Below are 21060 nucleotides of genomic sequence, written 5' to 3' on the forward strand. Positions count from 1 at the left end.
TATGGTGGGAGGGACTCTTTAAAGTTAGATCCCAATTATTAATCTAAAATCATCATTTATTATTCACATAAAGTGACAAGTTATTTATAAATATTTATACAGTATATTTAATTTATATCAATTAAATAGAGCATTAGTCTAAGCAGACGCAGATAAACTCATTTGCAGCCTATACTAGGCTACAACAAACAATGCTATCCCCTATTCAGTACTTCACATTGTTCAGCTTTGTGAACAGCTTTTCACTGTAGCTTAGGTTTCCACAATAATATTAAAAAGAAAAAGAATGAACTCTGTTCAGAATAGGTAACAGCATATATCTACATGCCTTTCATACGGCCTCCAAGATGCTAAAACCAGGATTGAAAAATATGAGAAATATAAACTCAGTTTCCCAATTTTTCTTCCTTACTATGTTTTCCCTTCTGTTCTTTGCTCCATATTAACAGCACATTATCTTTTAGCTAGGTTAGTTTTATCTGGTCTAAACTAAATATTGTGGGATAGAAGCTGATCTTGCTCATGCCAGTGAAATTGAATAATGGTGCAATAACTGAATTGTCCAATAAGAACGACAATGATTAGAATACTGTATTCTTACCCTTACTGTAGAGAGCCACTGGTGGTACAGTCTGTCACTCCCTGGTGATATAGAGGAAAATTCTTTATTGATAAGAAATGGGATACAAATGAGAAAAGCTGGCGTTCAACTGTGTCTAGTGGTAGTAAAGTATAGATATTTAGAAGAAGATGTCTACCCTTTTCCCCTTCTGGGAACAGAATAACCAAAAATTAACAAGGTAGCCAGTGGGCGAAAGAAAGGTGGGTAAATGGAATTATTATTTTTCCTGGATTTTCTCATATAGATTTGAGAAAGTTAATGTTTTTTTTAATGGTCATAAAAAGAAAGAGAAGGTGTCAATGGTTAATTCCAAAGTTTCTCAGTTCTGACATGCAAGACCTGTTCTAGTTTTGTGTTAGATAGCTAACCAGACAGTACTGCTCAGAACAAGGCAGGGGTTTGTAACGCCAAATAGACAATGAAGGATATATTTATTTATCCAAGTTGGGATTGAGATCTCCAGAGAAAAAAGGACAGCATCAATCAACACACTTCAACCCATAGACTGAAGCTGGTACAATTACTCAGGCAAGTGATTTCTCTGACCTATTAAATCACAAAGTATAAGGTATTGGATACTATCCAAAATCAGTGGAATGAACAGATATTTCTTACCAGCATATTCTCCCATATTTATCTCTTCTTCAAAAACATCACTGAAGCCCTCTCCAGAGTTGAGACGATCAAGGCGCCCATCAATAAACTTTAAAACAGGGGAAGTATAATAAAAATGTGTGAACAGATAAAGCATTCAATTCTACTGCACTTCAAAAGATTATTCTGTACTTTCTCCAGAAGGACAAAGTTCCAAAGTCTTTGTGGGGGACAGCCTTTAAATAGGTAGACTGGAGAAAGGAATATCACTTTGCCAACCAGTATGACAATTCTTTATTTCAGAGCAGTCAATGATGTGGTTTTTGGCCTTCTTGAAATGGCACAGTAATACCCTAGTTTATACACTGAAGCTTACAGACACATCAGCTCAAACTGAAGCCAATGAGAATTTTGCTATGGACTTCAATTGGAGGGGAACATAAATTATAGTTATTAAAATACAGAAATTCTTATAAATTGGGTTTAATCCATGCCAGAAAATAAAAATTAAGTTACTGTTGAAGGAGTGACATATATCTTAATTACTAAATTAAGGAACTAATTTTTCTGAGTACATGGTTAGTGTAGATCAAAGAACATAGGAATAATGTTGATAAGAAAAACAGTTCTTTTGTGAAATAAGCTACAACAATGCTGAAGCAATTAAAACAATACCTGCTTAAAGAGCTGGAGCTGAATAGCATTCTGAAGAAACTGCCTCATGGCAGTAGAACGATGAGAGACAAACGTTTCTTCACAAAAAGTGATTGGCTCCTCCTGTAAAGTTCAGAGCATTGGAAACACAAACAGCTTTGCTTGAATAACTGAGTTTGCATTTTATTCTATTTTCCTTCAAAAAAAAATTAAAGACAAGTCTGATATGAAGTTGGATAAACTACTGTTCTTCTCAGTTCACACATGAGAGAGAGTGAGAAAGGACAGAGCTGCCTTTAATCATGTTACTTAGAGATAATGTACAAAAACTGTGTGCAGTCAAGATAAAACCCATTTTCTCTCTGCACATTTTGCTATGACTGAATGGGGGGGGGGGGAGGTTTCATTCCCCCAAAAGGTACTTTCTGATTTAATACCTCAAGAAACTGACATAGAAAAAGTTCTCTAGTTTTGTGTATTCAAATCCTCAAATACCTCAAAACACGCTTTGAATCGACCCAGAGAGTTAACCTGCACAAACAAGTCTGTAATTTCTGCTTTGTGTTCTCTCCACAGTTCAGAAAGAGAAGACTTTCATATCCTGAATTGAATGAAATTTCCCTTTTTCACAGGCTTGTTGGCAAAAGACAGAGATTGTTTTGAAGCTCTACTTTTATCTTATTTTAATGAGTTATGTTAATGCTGAAGTCTGCTGTGCATCTGCCATAAGGGCACAAATTTCCTCCACATTTAAATCTACAAATTCTCAGCATAGCGAGTAAATTCATGTATTAAGTTTCAAAAATGGCAGTAACAAAGAATGATAAAATTATGTTGATGTAAAATTAATGCTGAATTCTTTTCATGCTCATATAAAAATATAATCAGGGCTTTTCATCTGGAAAGAGTTTAGAGTCTACACACTAGGCAGCAGAGTGCCTGAAAGACAGAACTCCCTCTTTAAGAGCTCGTTTTGGTTTCAGTTCCCCCCAAATCCTTCAGTTTAAGAATCTGAACTATTGGTGGATGCGCTATGTCTCAATCTTACCACAGTAAGCAAAGTAGCAGCCAGTGCAGCATTACTGGAGGAGATGGGAATGAGTTTCTTAAGTGACACTGGACAAAAGTTCTGGATAATGATTAATGTCTCATCTTATCTCAGCAGTATAATCTTCAGCTGAATCACTTTCATAGGTATTTAGGGGACCCCAATCACTGCAGTATGTAGGGAGAGAAAGTGTGAACTACAAAGATGTACGTACTCCACGCCTTTGCTGTCGCCCAGGCTAGGCTGATGTAACATACTCCTTAATGGGTTTCTTTAAAAAAGGATCTAGAAAGAAACATAAGTGTTTGCAGAACATGTCTGTATACTTGCTCCTCAGGACAGGAATGGTCTTACCTCCATGATCTACACTGGCTTTTCATGTGCAAAAGGCCGCATTTCAAGGGTCTTTGTACCTAGATAATACAGGGCTCTATGTACTTGAGTGATTGACTGTCACCCTGTGCTTATGCTAAGCAATTAGATCTGGACAGGAAGAGTCTACTGGTAACAATGTCCCTCTGTAACTATTTCTAACCACAGGTTTCAGAGGAGCAGCCATGTTAGTCTGTGTCCGCAAAAAGAAAAGGAGTACTTGTGGCTCTTTTTCTTTTTTGCGGATACAGACTAACACGGCTGCTACTCTGAAACCTGTCATTATGCAAGGCACTGAATTTAGCAGTATGGAGTGGAAATCCATCAACTTCATGAAAAAACTCATACAGATACAGACAGACATTATCTTCCTTTTATAGTAACACCCATTGTTTCACTTTCTCTGTGTATATAAAATCTCCCCACTGTATTTTCCACTGCATGCATCCGATGAAGTGAGCTGTAGCTCTCAAAAGCTTATGCTCAAATAAATTTGTTAGTCTCTAAGGTGCCACAAGTACTCTATTTCTAACCAATGCTTGAAACAGGACTCATGATTACTGCTAAAATTGGGTAGGTAAAAAGGCACATGCCATTTCACTGGGAGTATCTAGATTGCTTTGATCCCTTTGGCCTGTCTGGTGAAAAAGCTCATTGCAACCTTAAATATGGCCAACGTTTATGTTTGTTTTCAGAGCTCAGGCACAAGCTCTGCAATAGGTGTGAGGGGACTGAAGGGACTGAACGGGACTGGTGGGCGAGTTCACTTGTCAAAAGGAGAGCTGAGGCACACAGGAGTTTGGAAAATGGGAAAACCTATTAATCACATTTGACAAGGAATTGGTATTTTTGCCCAATATGATGTCCCCTTGTAACAACTTTGCATATAAGTAAAATAGTCACTACCCCACTTTGTAAAGAAGAGAGTCACAATGCCACAGATCACTACAACTAGAGAGAGGTGATCTAGAAAACTTAGACACTACAAATGCTATACCGCGCCAAATGAACTACAAGGAACTATTCTCTTCTGGACACACAGGAATGCTATGCCCCCCTTCATATTAGTGAAGCTATTTGTGTAAGGCTCTATTTATTACTGGGATCAGAGACTGGGTAGCTACAATGTCAGTAACAAATGGTGTCACAAATAGGATTCTAACAGTCTCCTTGACCAGTATAAACAGGAATTTGCCCTGAGAACCCAATTTCAAATGCTTGACAAAGGCTCTGTCTCACTATGTTTGTAACTGACATGGCCAGGGTCCCAGTGTGAACAGGACATGGAGTTCTCTAAAGAGAGTAGCATGTGTGTCTATATACATTTACTCTGTGATCAGAGAAAAACCTGAAGAAGATTTGGCTTTCATTTAAACCTTCATTTCAAAACATCTGAAAGGAGAACAACCAACTTACTCTTTCATAGCCTATAAAACTTCTGAAGCTCCCACAAAGATCACACAGGGTAAGAACTCTTTGGAAGGAGCAAAGCGCTATCAAATAGAAGTTCATTTTGCTCCATTTTATACAACATTTGGCGCTATGACACCAACTCCGCCCCATTCAATTGAAATGATCTCCTATCCCTACACATAAACATGGAAGCAGAGAGAAGCCTGGTACAATGTTAGCACACTTTCTTCCCCGAACTAGTAATGATTTAGTTAGGTGGTCTGGTTGATAGACCTTTTGGCTTCTGTAGAGCCAATTCAGGCTCCACTTTTGCTGGACGATAAAAAAAAAAACCAACCCAACAAACCAACTTTAATTATTCATGTCAAGACGTGAGTTTTCTGGCTTAGAATCCATTAGTACCAGTTATCCTCCATGACCTGAAGGAGAGTGAAAACTCATACTACTTAACCCCATCCTCAGCTTCATTACAAAAAGAAAAGATGGATTACAGGACTGTCTTCTTAACAGATGTAGTCAATTGTAAATTATACAGATAATCAGCTCTGCTGTCACTGACAGGTGACATCGTGCAAAAGGAAAATTCTCGGAGATGCAGGTGTTTTGTGAAAGTAATGGATTTGCTCAAGCATAAGACCATCATTATAACAACATCAGTTAACAACTCTTTCATCTATTTAACTTGCAGTTTCCAGCAGTAAGAATTTAGGTTTTTATCAATCTAAAATGTAAATGTCTGTTATTCTCTTTTTCCACTTCAAACCCTCTAAAGAGGCCAGGATCTGGCATTGTGGATGCAAGAAATGTATGCCTATTGTAATCCTATTGCAAACATGTGTAAAGTTTTGACACAGGAGAACTTTCTTTTAGTGACAGAAATTATGCACAAATTCTAAAGAGATTTTGCTCATAACCACATATACAAGGGGGGGCATTTTCAAAGGTAAAACTGGGAGCTATGTGCCCATCTCTCACTGAATATCAGTGTCCTTTGTGCCATTGGAAATCTCCTCACAGAATCATGAAGATCATTAAGACAGCGTAGCTACCTCATGACCCTTTATAAGCTGAACAATCCAGCGTACTGCTCACTCTGGCCATGCAATTTGTTGTCAACCTCGTTATTTTTAAATTGGCAAGTCAATTACATTTTAAAATAATGTTTAATTCCTGCTTAAGATAGGCAGCCCTAAATGAAGAGCCCAGGACAGTACAAGTACCACTCAAAAGGGATTTACCTCACACTGTTCTGGAGTGCTGCAAACACTGTCAGTTTCTTCCAAATGCTGCTGTTTATTTTGGAAGCCACAGGGCAAGGAGAAAGAGAAAAGCATGCATCGCATAGCTATGACACCCTCGTCTTGTAAGGAGATCACTGCTTCCCGAAGAGGAAAATGTTCTGCAAGTGGCTAAGGGAGCAGCAGCACTGGAGACCTTTGCCAGCAATACAAGCATTGTATCTGAAATGGTTGACTCAGCAGAGCAGTAGGGAGACCAGTTGGATAGTGCTGGCAACAGCTACCACATTAAACACTACAAAAATCATCTAAAAAGAAGGGAGGCAAAGGACTATGGAGGCTGAAGAGAGGGCAGGATGGTGCATGGCACAGACAAAGCAGTTAAAGAAGGGTTAGGAGACATGAGGAAACAAAGAGCCACCTGTGAAGGGCTATGTATACAGACAAAAAGACAGAAAGACCTATCCACTTGGTGAAATCACAGCAGTTCACAGGCCTAGAAGTCCTTTCTCATGCAGAGAAGAGGTGACACTTAGATGCACGTCAGTGGTGCAGGAAAACATAGCTGTTGCTGTAACTGCTGGAGAAAGCACGTCTCATTAAACTCCAGTTTGAATTATTATTTCAACACTGAGGGTCTTGCAAGGAGAAATGCAGCCTTACAATCTGGTACCTAGAGTAAAAATACTGGAGACCTGTTCAGAGAATCCAAAAAACTATGCCATGGAAAATATGACTAGCATCTCCTGCATTATCACGGACACTATGTGGTGCGTGCTTCTGAATTTCATTCTGGTGTGTACGTGTCTTTAAACAATGTAGCCTCTCTAATAAACACACAAGCCATTAGAGCTGTTCTGTACCTCAGTCATTAAATGAAAAAGTGGGTGGAACGAGGTGACAGCTTGTAGGTTGTTGGTTAGTCACTGCACAATTTGAATACGTTGTGAAGATAACAAAAACCCAAATATACAGCAAGAACAATGAAACTATACTGCACATGTAAGAGATTAAGATAGTTTTGTTTTATTACCTTGATGTTACACATAATGGTGGCCTTTAGAATACTGTCTATGTTGTCAATGACAAAGTGAAACCTACAGTGATATTCTGGGAACTAGCATCCCAAATTCCAGCCAGCATTAGAATGAAACCAAGACACGAGTATCATCCTACTAATATGCAACAGCAACCCCAAGAAAGGCAACTCCTCTGCAGACCTTACAAGAACTGTGAGTGAAATGTTAAGTAAAGATTATCTTATCATAGCTGGAGACAGATGATCACTCAGTCAGCAGGATTCCATACAGACAATTTTAAGTTGTTTATAGATATATAAAGGGCAATTGGCTCGTTTCAGTTTCTCTTTGCAATGACAAATAACCTTGCCATAACCAGTGCATACATTCAGCACAAGAAAGCTCATCTCTATCTTTCTTGGTTGTAATGGAATCAGGAGGGCATGGATCAAATACATCCTAATAAGCAAATGATACCATATTTTATTTGCAATTCAAGATACTGCTCAGGAACAAAGAAATCTCTCGCTCACATATTTAACTACATTTGTCATAATGAACAATAAATTAAGAACCAATACTCAAAAGAGCAAGACCAGTGCATTAGGTCTATTAGGATGCCACCAATTGTGACAAATTTGGATTGCTAACAGAAGCTACTTACATTATTTGAATGCAAGGAATAGGCTTTTGCAAATATACTTCATATTTACTATGCAGGCTGTACCCTACCTTGCATTCTTATGTATACACAATCTCTATTATTGGTCAATTTTAGGGTTTTCTTGGGTATCTAAGAACTGGCAAAGTGTTTGGGCACCATTCTTTTTATGAGTTTACAATGTCAAAAAAACTTGGACAACTCGCCTAAACACTCACTACTACTGGCTATTGGCAGATTAGATTGTCTTTGCAAGTGACACAGAGTTTGGCCAGCTCAAAACACACAAAAATAATATTCCACTTCAGTAATAATCTCACAAAAGGACAGGAATTGTGCGAGTAACGATCACAGGACATGAGATCACCAGCCATCACCATAGTCAATATGTCCCTGCCTGGTAATATGAAATTACTGAGGGTCCAGGGAAGAAGCAAGTTTGTAGCCTCAGTAGAAAAGACACAGGACCTAGGGATGTTTTGTTGATGTTACTAGATACAGACAGGCTCTATCCGGCTCTGTAATGCCCACATGGACTCACACAATGTGTTTCCCCAAGTCCTAATCTGGATTGGACTAAACAGTCACAGAAGTGAATTCTGGCTACCCTAGTGGGTTCACCCCACAAAATGAGGGTTTTTTTCACTGAATGAAGATGGGGTGAGGGGATTGTTGACTGATTGTTGAGTGATTTGTGAACAAAAATCCCATTTTAAAAAAATGACTGCCAATTAGCACTCTAAGTCTCATTGAAAGCCTTCTCCAAGTGATTTTATGTAGATGTTTGAAACCAATGAGACTTAGTGGGACTCAGGTGCTTTTGAAAATTTTACTCATAGGCACTTCCAAAAATGCCAGAGAGAATTCACTTTACAAATCTTAATTGGATAAGGAGCAGATCTGTCCATTTTGATGCAAGTAAAACCACACCTACAGCAGCAAAACCAGAAAGATAAAAACCCCTAAAAGATTCAAGATTTATCATCTATTCACAAAGAATATGTTCAATATATACACCTACTACAGCTATCTGAAGCATTTTTACCACTATAGTCACTGACAGCTTAAGTCAACAAGAGCAAAGCAAAATTAGGGATTTAAGAATTCATATCAAGTGAAAAAATACATCGATCAGCGATATGATTTGCAAGACAATCTTTTCTATCATGGTTATTAAAATAGTGTTACCAATTATATTTCTTTTACTCCATCAACAATTCAGTGGATTGTGAATTGTGATCAATTCTAAAAATAACCTAAATATCTTAAAAAGTCATACACCTTATTTAGGCATATTAAAATCACAACGGAATTTTTAATTCTACACAATTGGGTGTCTGCAATACTTAAGGGCACAACAAGGCATAGCAAGAATGATATTGCTTCTACTTATCTAACTGTATCTAGTTAGATTTGATTAGACATTTTGCATATAAATGCTATTACGAGGAAGAAATGATTGCACAATAGTTTGTTTTGAAAGACTTCTATTACGCAAAACAAAGAACCTTGCGAGCCAAAAAAGAAACTCAAAACCTGATCAACATTAACCAGTCCAGATACCTAATTAGACCCAACAGGCAAAAATCTCCCCTCCAGAGCTACAATATTTTACAGATTAAGAACAAAGGGACGAAGATAACAAGTAACTTGCACAAATTCACAGAAGTCTCTGGCAGAGTATGGAATAGAGCCCCAATTCCCAGAGTCCTTGTATGGTGCCTTAACAACAAGACTATTTCTTCCTCTTCCTACTTAGAGGTATGTTAATGCATTAGTGTGTTTAAAGACTCATAAAAGATGTAATAGTATGGAGCTACGAGCAGAGAGTCTTTAGCGTGATCAGAAAGCAAGCCTCAATTTAACTACCTGTGCTAGGAATGTGCTCTATGCCCAGCATATACGTTACTGCCACACTGTCTCCTTTACTGGTCTACGTTGATACTATTATACAAAATCCCTGCGGCATGCGTGCAGTCTCATCATTAGAAATTTCAGCTGGCAAGGTAATTTTGGGGCCGATTCTGTAATCACTCCATATGCAATACTCTCATTGAAGTCAATGAGTGCTGCATGCAAAGCAGCTACCGATTCAAAGCCTCTATAATGCAAAAGTCCTTTTCTATTATAGCCATTGTGGGAGTACTAGTGACACTACAATGAAGGAGAAAATTACAGTGTTGTTACTCATATGAGCTATTTTCTACCATGACAAAATATTACGAAGAGCGTGGGATTGAAAATACAGATAAGCTACACACACACACAAAGAAAACGTTGATATTCGAACAAAGAAAATTTCAATATATTAAACAGAATGTTCTGTTAATAGAAGATATAAGGTGATCCACTTCACAAATGAAAAGTAGGTGGACAGGATTTAGAGACAGCCTATGTTCCCAGAGATCAAGACTGGAGATATTTTGCTTTCCTTTAATTTCTTAGATAACTATATCAAGCCTAAACTCATTCAGTCAGATTATACTCTGTATAATCATGAGGAAGAACTGTACTGAAGAAAGTAAAACTCCTTCCCATCCCATGGAGTGACTCAAGAAGGGACTGGTTTCAGAGTAACAGCCGTGTTAGTCTGTATTCGCAAAAAGAAAAGGAGGACTTGTGACACCTTAGAGACTAACCAATTTATTTGAGCGTAAGCTTTCATGAGCTACAGCTCACTTCATCGGATGCATACTGTGGAAAGTGTAGAAGATCTTTTATACACACAAAGCATAAAAAATACCTCCCCCCACCCCACTCTCCTGCTGGCAATAGCTTATCTAAAGTGATCACTCTCCTTACAATGTGAATGATAATTAAGTTGGGCCATTTCCAGCCCAAATCCAGGTTTTCTGGGACTCAGATGTAACCTATTGATAGAAAAAATCTACCACAAAAACGTTAAAAGTTCAGAATCATCCTCACATCTTACCCAATGTGAGAACAAGAGAAACAAATGAAGGATGGGGGTTACAACCTTTCATCCTGTTAATTCAACCAAGAACCCATCATCAGACATTGTGTCCTGCTGGGGACCTCAGAACAATATTGACAGTGTCACCCTCCAATATCAAAATGCCTGAGGGTTCAGAGATGAGTAGTGAGTTGATACAGATGAAAAAGCAGAGGATAAAAAAAATGCATGTGTTGTGGGGGTGAGAGAGAGGACAGTCAGAGATGTAAGAGTACTTGAGTTTTGGAGATAAAATATCCAAAAGAAATAAGGCATCAAGAAAAATTCCCAATGTGGACATTTCTAATTGCACAAATAAACTGCTCTTCAGCATATTGTATGTATTTCAGTCAGAATAAGATTCCTCAATTAAGTATGTAACTTCTACGTAAGATGATCGCAACACAAGAATCACACCTAGCTTTGTGCTGGAGTACAATGTCTGTTTTGAAGGTTGGAAGCATCATAACATCCCACCAGTGGAGGGTAGGGTGGGGGGGAAAGAGGACAACAAAAACTATGGCTAGCTTGAAGCAGAACTTGGGAATAGAGGAGAGAAACTTTAGCTGTAAAAGTAACACATAACAATCCTCTTCTGTCCTAACCCAATAATACAATCCTCCCCACAAATAACATAAATCTAATGGAATGAAGAACAAGTTTTAAATTTCACTAGCTAGGGACACCTAGTCACTGATGGATTTATTAATATGTGAAAATAAACGGATGTAATAGCGATGAACCCTCTCACTATATCCACGGTAATATAAATGTCTATTATAAAGCCTGTAGTGCAGCCTGATTTGTCCTCATGTTACTTGTCCTGTTAATTGGGTGGGGAAGCCTCAGCAGGACACACAAAGGAGGAATTTGAAAATTCTAAAGGCTAATTGACAATGCAGCAGGACTGTTATTCCGAGGAAAAAGGATGGTTTAGAGGAGAAGCCTGTTTAGAGGCTGAATGTATTAGGTCCTCTGGGAAGGTTAATCACATTTCTTCTATTCTAGTTACGTAACAATCTCTGGGGAAATCCAATCAGTCAATGAAATAAAATATATTTACTATAGTTATTTATACACGTGGGATTCTGTGACCCAACAGCTTGGGTCACTAGGCTGTTAATAGTTACATTACAGCATTCCTTCGTGGGGATGTGTAGAGCTGCTCAAACATTTCACCTATGTTGGATCTAAGGCAACTGCCCATTTATTATCCTTATCAGAATAGAAGAAATGTATAATACATATCTCTGGTTAATACACAGGAGAATCGTGAGATCAAGTCCAGAATGACCCCTAGACACTTTTCCTTAGAAGTAGAAAAAGGATACCAAATAGCATTCATTACATTTAAAAAGTAAGGAGAAATGTCTTATTCCTTTTCTAATGTTCGTACACTCATTATTTCCCTACAGAGAGTCAGATACCTGAAGCAAGAACGTAAGTGTCACTCCTAGTCAGAACGGAATTCATTGTCAGAATGGCTATAAACTATAGGGAACCTATTCCCATAGCCAGGAAAAAAAAGGAGCTCATCCTGACATCTCTACTTTCCATTCACTTTTGACAGAGCTCCTGCTTTATTTGAACCAAGTAGAATCTCTCGGTCTTGCCTTACAAATAGGCTTCATTTGCTTTTGTCATATCCAAAAGCTATAGACCTTTTATATCCGGCCTGCTTTTCTTCTTTTTCTCAGGCTTCCCTGTAAAGTGACTCTTCCTCCTCAGCAGAGTATCTCATCTCCTACAATCTCTCCACTACTTCCTTATCTCCAGCCTCCAGAGAGTTTGAGAGGCTTCCTAACTCCATGCTAACAGTATTAACATTCACTGAAAAAGAAGATGCCTCTTACTGTCACTAAATTCTTTCCTGAAATGGTCCTATACAGAGAAAACTATATTCAGTATGAAGGCAAAAGTATATTTCCCTTTCCCCACGTCACTCTTAGGATGTCCTTTTGTGCTTAACCCATGATGAAGTAAATGAAGGGGATTTGTTCTGCATTATTTCAGAGCTCTCTGTAACACTGAAGTGGAGCTTTGCAGAAGTGTAATTATTTAAAATCTGGCCATGTGACTCCTTCCCACTCCCATTATACCATCCTCACACATTTCCAACATGAAAACTGTGCAACATTTCTGCGCTTTTTTGCAAGAGGAAAAATGCCATCTAATTAGACCACATGTGCAGAGAAGCATCTGGCTCAGAGCGCAGCAGTTTACACAGCTCCTTGAGTTGTCGTGGAGACAACCACATGACCAGCTTAGAGCTGAAACTCTGGGGCATGAATCCAGATGCACTCCTAACATATTCTGACAGAGAGCAGATGGGCAGCTATTTGCAGGGCCAAAAAATGCCAACTCTGCTCCCCTCCAGACCTGCACGCCCTCAATGATCATTTTCATCTTGTAAAGTTGTTCTTATCTGCCCTGGAACCACAAGTTCTTTTCATGTACGAATCAGGGCTATAGCTGCCATGAGTGCAATCAGAAAACTGCCTAAACTTAAACACTTCCACATACATCAGTAAAAGCACTAACAATTCATGAAGTATGTCTCAGATACCTGCTACTTCACTCATTTTGATGCTTTATTCTTGTACTCAATTCAAAGTATATTCATGAACAAATGCCTGCGAATTTCTGTGACTCACATACAGTGAAGGATTATGTACAGTTGGTGAGACCTGATGCCAGTTCAATTATCACTAACATATCAAAACCAAATCCCCTCTGCACTAGGGCAAGATTTCTTTAAATACACACCTTTTTAAAGAGCAGAAAGACCTTGTTAAAATGAGTTTGACATCCGTCACTATATTCTCTGCAAGGCCATGTGCAAAAGTACATTTTGTATATTACACTGGCTACAAATACTAACAGTTAATAGCTAAAAATGTGAGAAATAACTTGTATTTTGCATTTTTAATCGAAGATTTTTTCAAATCTAATTCTCTTGAGGTTTTCATCCCATTTTTCATTCTAGTCTGCTTTGCAACACATGATAGAGTATCTCCTCCTGCAATATCCTCAACTATAGGAAAAGAAGAGTGTTAACAGATGGGATATATCCAGCAACAGATAATGTAAGTGATGATTGTACGTGGTTAAGTGAACTGAGTGTCTCTAAAAAAAGCTAACAGACAACAAAACTTATTTTGTGCCATCAGCTTCATACTGTGTTATGTGAAGAAATACCCACACCAATCCAAAGACAAACAGAGCCAATGAAGGAAGTAGCAGATATGACAAGATTGTGTACTATAGGTGCTATAAACAGACAGTTATTTTGAATCATGAGAGAAAATTTTTATATATATAGGTGAAACTGTTAACATCTGTAGCCATTGTAAGACCCCATTTTCAGTTGCTTATAACTTTGCCAAACTGTTTGAGCTGAAATTTTCCATGTCCAATATCTGCATTAGACAGATTTTTTTAAAAAAATATTTCAGCTAAACTGGTTCAGCCTTTCCTAAGAACAAGATTAGAGAAAAATAAGTTTTGCTCATATTAAAAAAGATATTACAACCATTTCACTGAGCAGCTCAAAGCAGGCTTGATATTTGGCAGGGGATCACCCGTATGTCAGGGATGGAGCCTTTTGCCACAAAAATGTGCTCAAGTTTGTCCAAACTATAATACTTCAGATAAAAATAAAAATAATAGTATTTCAGTTTGCACATGCTCATTAGAGACTTGCTAGGAGTTCAACAGTTAAATTCTCTGAAGATTTTTGTCTGCACGGAGTATGGTCTAAACCAGGGCTGCTGGGGCTAAGCAGGACTTGCCCTGCACTTGCTTCTCCTGGCTGCCTGGCACAGGAATTGAGAGAACTGAGTGACTGAGGTAGGGAATTGCAGGAAAAGAAAGGACGGTCTCATAGTTAAGGACCTAGTTGAATGACACTTGGCAGCAGTGGATTCAATACCTGCCTTTGCCACAGAGTTCCTGTGGGATGCTTGGCAAGACTCTTAACATAAAATTTTCACAACAGGTCACTAATTCTGTGTTCTTCATTTTCTGGTGCCCAGCTTGAGACCCCTGAGGCCAGATCTGCAGAAGAGCTGAATGCTCACAGCTGGAACTGAAATTGACTGGAGCTGTACTTTGAACATGTAAAGTGCTATAAAACGCTAAGAAAATCAGTTCCTAAGCATCTCAAATTGGGTACCCAAAATTAGTGGACACTTTTAAATTTAATCTCTCTGCATCTGCCTCAGTTCCATATCTATAAAATGAAGATTATAAATACCACCTAATCTCACAGGTGTGGTAAGAAGATGAAGCCATTAATGTTTATGAAGCATGTAGATGATATGGTGAGAGCACTACAGAAACATCCATGAAAAAAATTAGTATTTCTATATTCAGTGCAGGGTTTGGATGGTGTGCATTAAATAAGGCCTGGGGTCACACACTAAATGAGGATAAAAAGAAATATTGAATAACTAGCCATTCAATGAATGAAGCAGGCATCCCGTGGAAGCAGACATATGTGGTCATGTAATTAAAGACTGTCTAATGTATACACACAAAGGGGCTGAATTAAGGTTGCATAGGCAACACTTAATTCTTTCATTTCCTAACTTCTGAGTGCTCTGCATGCTTAACATACTTTTAGTTTAGCTTTTTTGGATTCTATCTTCTGTTTAGATTGTAGTCCTGACAGCAGGGACTGTGTCTTTTCCCAATGTTTTGTGATTTACTAAATTTACTCTCAGCGCTGGAACAATAAATTGCACACCAAATAAACTCAGGTGAAATAATGCACAAGCAGTTACAGAGAGGTTGGAGGAGACACAGATGAACTGTGTCAGAGCTGGGAGTAAAGACCAGGTTTCCTTCCTCCCAGTCCACTGGACCACATAAGAACATGCAAGTGCTTTCCTGCACAGCTGGTGTTACAATCGTTGCTTTCCAGCAAGATGGACACTTCTAGAAGAAGAATCAGGAGAGCTGAGTACCATGAGAAATGTTTAATAATGGACAAAGCGTGAATGGTGAGAAGTGTTTTGAATGATTAGACTGATGGACTCAGCAATGCAGCTAGAGTATCCTATTGAATTACATATAAAACATCATCCTATATGGGCACATGAAAAAGTGTCTTGGGACAGCCATCCAAAGAAAGAGTTACACATCTATACTCGCTGAAGAAAGATTGACCACACTTTTGTTTTTTTAAGTTTAAAGGAACAGAGATCTAATCCAAAACCCACTGAAGTCAAGGGAAACAAAATCCCATTGATTTAATCTAGAGTTTGAGTCCTAACTGTCTATTTCATCAGACTGCAGATTTTTAATTTTTTAAATATCTTTTCTAGGCAGGAATTGCTATAATTTACTTTAAAAGCATTGGAATCCTATGGGGCTTTGCAGCATTTGTATAGAAACTGCAGCCTTTGCTGAGTCTGCAGCGTGAATCTGCACAAGTTTGCTGCTGCATGTTTTATCTGACAGCAAAGGAAATTTCCTCCAGTGATTTAATTTTTGTTAAAATTCCATTTAATGAATGAATAGCTTGTTTCACTCTAAAGAGGATAGAGCTGTTAGGGCAACACAGTCAAATATCCAGCTTCGAGTAGTCTGTGTATCTAGAATTTAAATGGATACTTATTACATTTGTTGGTGTTCAAAATTACATGAAAACATTTCTTAATTAGCTGACTCTATTCATTGGCACATTCAATAATTGACTGAAGACATTTTGTTTCCCTGATTTCTATGGTTTGTACAGAGCAGATTTTAGTGCTTCAAAAGCATGCTGCTCCAAATCTAAAAGTTGCTCATTTATAGACACGTATCCAGGAATTCAGAGCTCATGTAACAAGACATCGAATACACTGTAGCATCAGGGGCTCAATTAAGAATTATTTTTTTTTTATGATTACACACTACATATAGGTCAGACATACATATGTGGGTTTTTAAGCATAAGATCCTTGGGTGTCTAGTTTTATGCTTTATGCAATATGTTCAAAAAGACTTTAAAAAGAGCTCTCAGGCATTTAAAGAGTTAATATCCTCTAGCGTGGTCACTGTAAACAAGCACAATTTCAGCTAAGCAACATCACTGTTAGAGTCACATGGCTTTGCAGGTGTGGGCAATAATTAACTCAGCACATCTACCTGGGCAAAGTATTTTTGCCTCCTATTCCAAAGAGGAAGCCCTCTCTGCAGAGAGCAGAAGAGCTCATTAATGAGGCTAATTAGGTGTAAAGGGGGTAGAGTCTGGCATCAGCTGCTGCTTATAGTAGCTAATCATTAAGCACAGTAATCTCTACCCCAGAACAGCAGATGATCATGATCCTAGGTGACTGATGTTGCTGAGAACATTTCCAACACCTGAGTACCTTAACCACATACTTTTTGGTGAGGCTGAAAATTCCCTTAACCCTCTGTATGCCAGAAACAGGACTCAGCATTATCAATATATCACACATCTAATTCTGAACAAAGAATACCTAAGGAGACCTGGATCCTTTAGTAGACCTAGAAGTTGAACCATTTAGACACCAAAGGAAGTGTTGCCATCTACAAGCTACGTAGAGGAAAAACTAGTTTTTTAAGATGGATCACTAGGTGCTGGAGGAGAATGCAAAAATAATGTACAACAAGAGCCCAAAATATAGTTCTCCTATTTAAATACAAAAAAGTGAAAAAAAAGGGAATTGTAACTGAAAGCACCCATGGTCACTGGAAAAGTTGTACTGAAAGCAGAGGCCCTTTTCTCTCATATATTGAACAAAGCTGTTTATTCTTTATAAAAGAGTTAAGATTTTTCTGGCACTTTGCAGCTGAAGACACTGTTCACAAAAGTCACAAATACACATAGTGCTTACAGGAGTGATCTTAGATGAATATACAAGTTCAGATGTAAGTGGCAACAGCCTTGGACATGCTGTGTACCTTTAGAAATCACACAAAAATAAAACCTGGAATATAATTTCTCAAGTCAGACTGCATAGATTATAAGCTTTCCAGTAGAAAATTCCACAATTTGTCTGCTCATTTTTACGTGAATGGTGTCATTCAAAAAAGTCAGACACCTATGAGTACATAATGAAGCCTGTACTTTTGATTATGTACAATGGAGAACTGGCAGCTTTATTTGGACAGTTATCACAATGCCAAAAATATCAACATGTTTCTTTAGGAAAAACAAAACACTTGAAATGGCTGGTTTAAACTTAACCAAAGGATTTTCAAATGAACCTAAAGGAGTTAAACACCCAAATCCCTTTGAACTGGGCACCTAAAGCCTAAAGTTAACATAAGGGACAACTAATTACTTGACATTTAAATACTGTATCATTAGAGTTATGTTTGGGAAAGTGAAGGGCATAATACAAAAGAGAGAATTCAATCCACTCAGGGGTAGTTTTCCACTTAGCAAATAAACTAACTAAACAATAGTTTCTTCAGAAACATGCTTAAAAAAAAAAGTGTAAATGTTCAGTGATCATAATGATACCTCAACCTTTTTGTCTTCTCTCAGTTATAAAAAAAAAAAAAAAAAAAAAAGCAGTGAAGATGTTTACAATACCACAGAGAGGAGAATCAGGTTAATAAATATGTAAAATACAGATTTCATTGTATTCATCTAATTCGGAATAAGAAAAAGGACATCATGTCCATGGACAGAGAATACATGATGACAAACCTCATTCTGGAGCTCATTTTGTAAAACAAGTTGCAAGGATAGCAAATGATCTGAGAATCTGACCAAGAACTGTTCAGTCAATCAGACAGAGCAGTCTCTTTGTTGGCAGGCTTCTGGACTATTTTTTTTTTATCCTTTCTGCTATCAAAACAGAGCCTTTAAAAGACAGAGTCTTAGGTTCTTGTTTGACAAATGTGGAATATTCTAGTATTGCCATTATTTTACTAGCACATGGAATAGCTTGTAGATGGTTTAATAATTTTTTTTTTAAACCGTTTCCATGCTGGTGCTGTAATCAGATGTTTTGTTACTTATCCTACTGGTATATCAGCTCCTACACCGTATATACAAAATTACACACACAAAAACAATGACATCAAACAACGTTAAGGATACGAAGTGAAGCATTCAAAAGTTAGGAAATTGCCTGTACAACCTTAATTCAGCCTCATTGTTTGTATGCATTATGAACTATTGTGTGAGGCCTGTCTTCATCTCTTCTTTTGCTACACAAAAGGAGGAAAACATACTAAAAGCTCTCAGTAAACACCAGCTAATGCATAAAATTCATATGCAACTTGGCCAGAAAAAAAATCAGTGGTGAGGGAAATTCCTATACTCTCTTTCAGAAGTGAATAGGTCACATATAATAGACTGGGCAGTTCAATCATCAGTTACTTTCTGACCTGTTTCAGAGTAGCAGCCGTGTTAGTCTGTATTCGCAAAAAGAAAAGAAGTACTTGTGGCACCTTAGAGACTAACCAATTTATCTGAGCATGAGCTTTCGTGAGCTACAGCTCACTTCATCGGATGCATTCCGTGGAAAGTACAGTGGGGAGATTTATATACATAGAGAACATGAAATAATGGGTGTTACCATACACACTGTAACAAAGTGATCAGGTAAGGTGAGCTATTACCAGCAGGAGAGTGGGGGCGGGGGGGACTAGACCTTTTGTAGTGCTAATCAAGGTGGGCCATTTCCAGCAGGTGACAAGAATGTCTGAGGAACAGTGGGGGGGAGGAATAAACTTGGGGAAATAGTTTTACTTTGCGTAATGACCCATCCACTCCCAGTCTCTATTCAAGCCTAAATTAAATGTATCCAGTTTGCAAATTAATCCTAATTCAGCAGTCTCTCATTGGAGTCTGTTTTTGAAGTTTTTTTGTTGAAGAATTGAAACTTTTAGGTCTGTAATCGAGTGACCAAAGAGATTGAAGTGTTCTCCAACTGGTTTTTGAATGTTATAATTCTTGACATCTGATTTGTGTCCATTTATTCTTTTATGTAGAGACTGTCCAGTTTGACCAATGTACATGGCAGAGGGGCATTGCTGGCACATACCACATTGGTAGATGTGCAGGTGAACGAGCCTCTGATAGTGTGGCTGATGTGATTAGGCACTATGATTGTGTCCCCTGAATAGATATGTGGACACAGTTGGCAATGGGCTTTGTTGCAAGGATAGGTTCCTGGGTTAGTGGTTCTGTTGTGTGGTGTGTAGTTGCTGGTGAGTATTTGCTTCAGGGTGGGGGGGTTCATCATCTGGACCCATGGAAAACAAGCCCTTGAGGAATTCCACCATGATTTCTACAATTTCCATCCCACCATCAACCTCAGCCTGGACCAGTCCACACAAGAGATCCACTTCCTGGACACTATGGTGCTAATAAGCGATGGTCACAAACACCACCCTATATCAGAAACCTATTGACTGCTATTCCTACCTACATGCCTCCAGCTTTCATCCACACCACAATCCATTGTCTATAGCTAAGCTCTACGATACAACCGCATTTGCTCGAACCCCTCAGACAGAGACAAACACCTACAAGATCTCTATCAAGCATTCTTACAACTACAATACCCACCTGCGGAAGTGAAGGAACGGATTGACAGGGTCAGAAGAGTACACAGAAGTCACCTACTACAGGACAGACCCAACAAAGAAAATAACAGAACGCCACTAGCCATCACCTTCAGCCCCCAACTAAAACTCTCCAACGCATCATCAAGGATCTACAACCTATCCTGAAGGACAACCCAACACTCTCACAGATCTTGGGAGACAGGCCAGTCCTTGCTTACAGACAGCCCCCCAACCTGAAGCAAATACTCACCAGCAACCACACACCACACAACAGAACCACCAACCCAGGAACCACGTGGTCTTGAGAAAATGGAAGGTGCATGCTCTAAGAGCAAACCAACAACTCGCTCGGTATTCTGGAATAGGGGGCATTCCAGGTCTCCCAATCACCGAGTCCCAACTAACACCATCAGATCCCTCAAAACTCAGTATACAGCTACTTATACTAAACCTAACTAATATCCGCTTTTACCCATTTCCTGACGCTAAGGACAGAGTATGGTCAGTCATTCACAGTTTTAGTCCACTTTTCTTTTCAGAGTCCACAGAGTGGGCATTTGGTCTAGCCTCCCAAGTGCTACCAATAGCCCCCATATCTGCCATCCTCTTTACATGGGCCACGGGCACACAGATTGCCAGACATCCCTCAGACAGAGGGTAATACACAGAGGGAAAATTTCAGAAATACTGATAACCATGAAGAACCTGCCAGCAGAAAGATTTTTGTTCCTTAAGAAAGATCTTAAAATAACTCACACTGCACCTCAAACTGAGATTCTAGACTGCTGAGCACCATACAAATGCCCATTAAGTTTTGGCCCATACTGTGTTCCCTAACATTATATATGCACATTCTCTCGTACCCCTTACATTCATTAAACATTCTTGAGCTAATGTCACTGCGGGTCCTTGCACTACTCATGACTGTGGATATTAAAGCAAAATCTGT

General features: G+C 38.6%; 1 protein-coding gene across 3 annotated transcripts in view; it reads right to left on the reverse strand.

The window, feature by feature from the left end:
- The window catches only part of DENND1A (DENN domain containing 1A), a 421747-nt gene that overhangs the window by 118178 nt on the left and 282509 nt on the right, over window positions 1-21060 (reverse strand). For all 3 annotated transcript variants that reach the window (XM_084650295.1, XM_084650293.1, XM_084650294.1), the window contains exons 14-16: window positions 1892-1993; window positions 1238-1325; window positions 602-642 (exon numbers count right to left, since the gene is read on the reverse strand). In XM_084650295.1, coding sequence (XP_084506421.1) covers window positions 602-642; window positions 1238-1325; window positions 1892-1993 — 231 coding nt within the window. The remainder of the gene's footprint in view (window positions 1-601; window positions 643-1237; window positions 1326-1891; window positions 1994-21060) is intronic.

The sequence above is a fragment of the Lepidochelys olivacea genome (assembly GCF_965140295.1).
Source record: "Lepidochelys olivacea isolate rLepOli2 genome assembly, chromosome: 16".
Classification (NCBI taxonomy): Eukaryota; Metazoa; Chordata; order Testudines; family Cheloniidae; genus Lepidochelys; species Lepidochelys olivacea.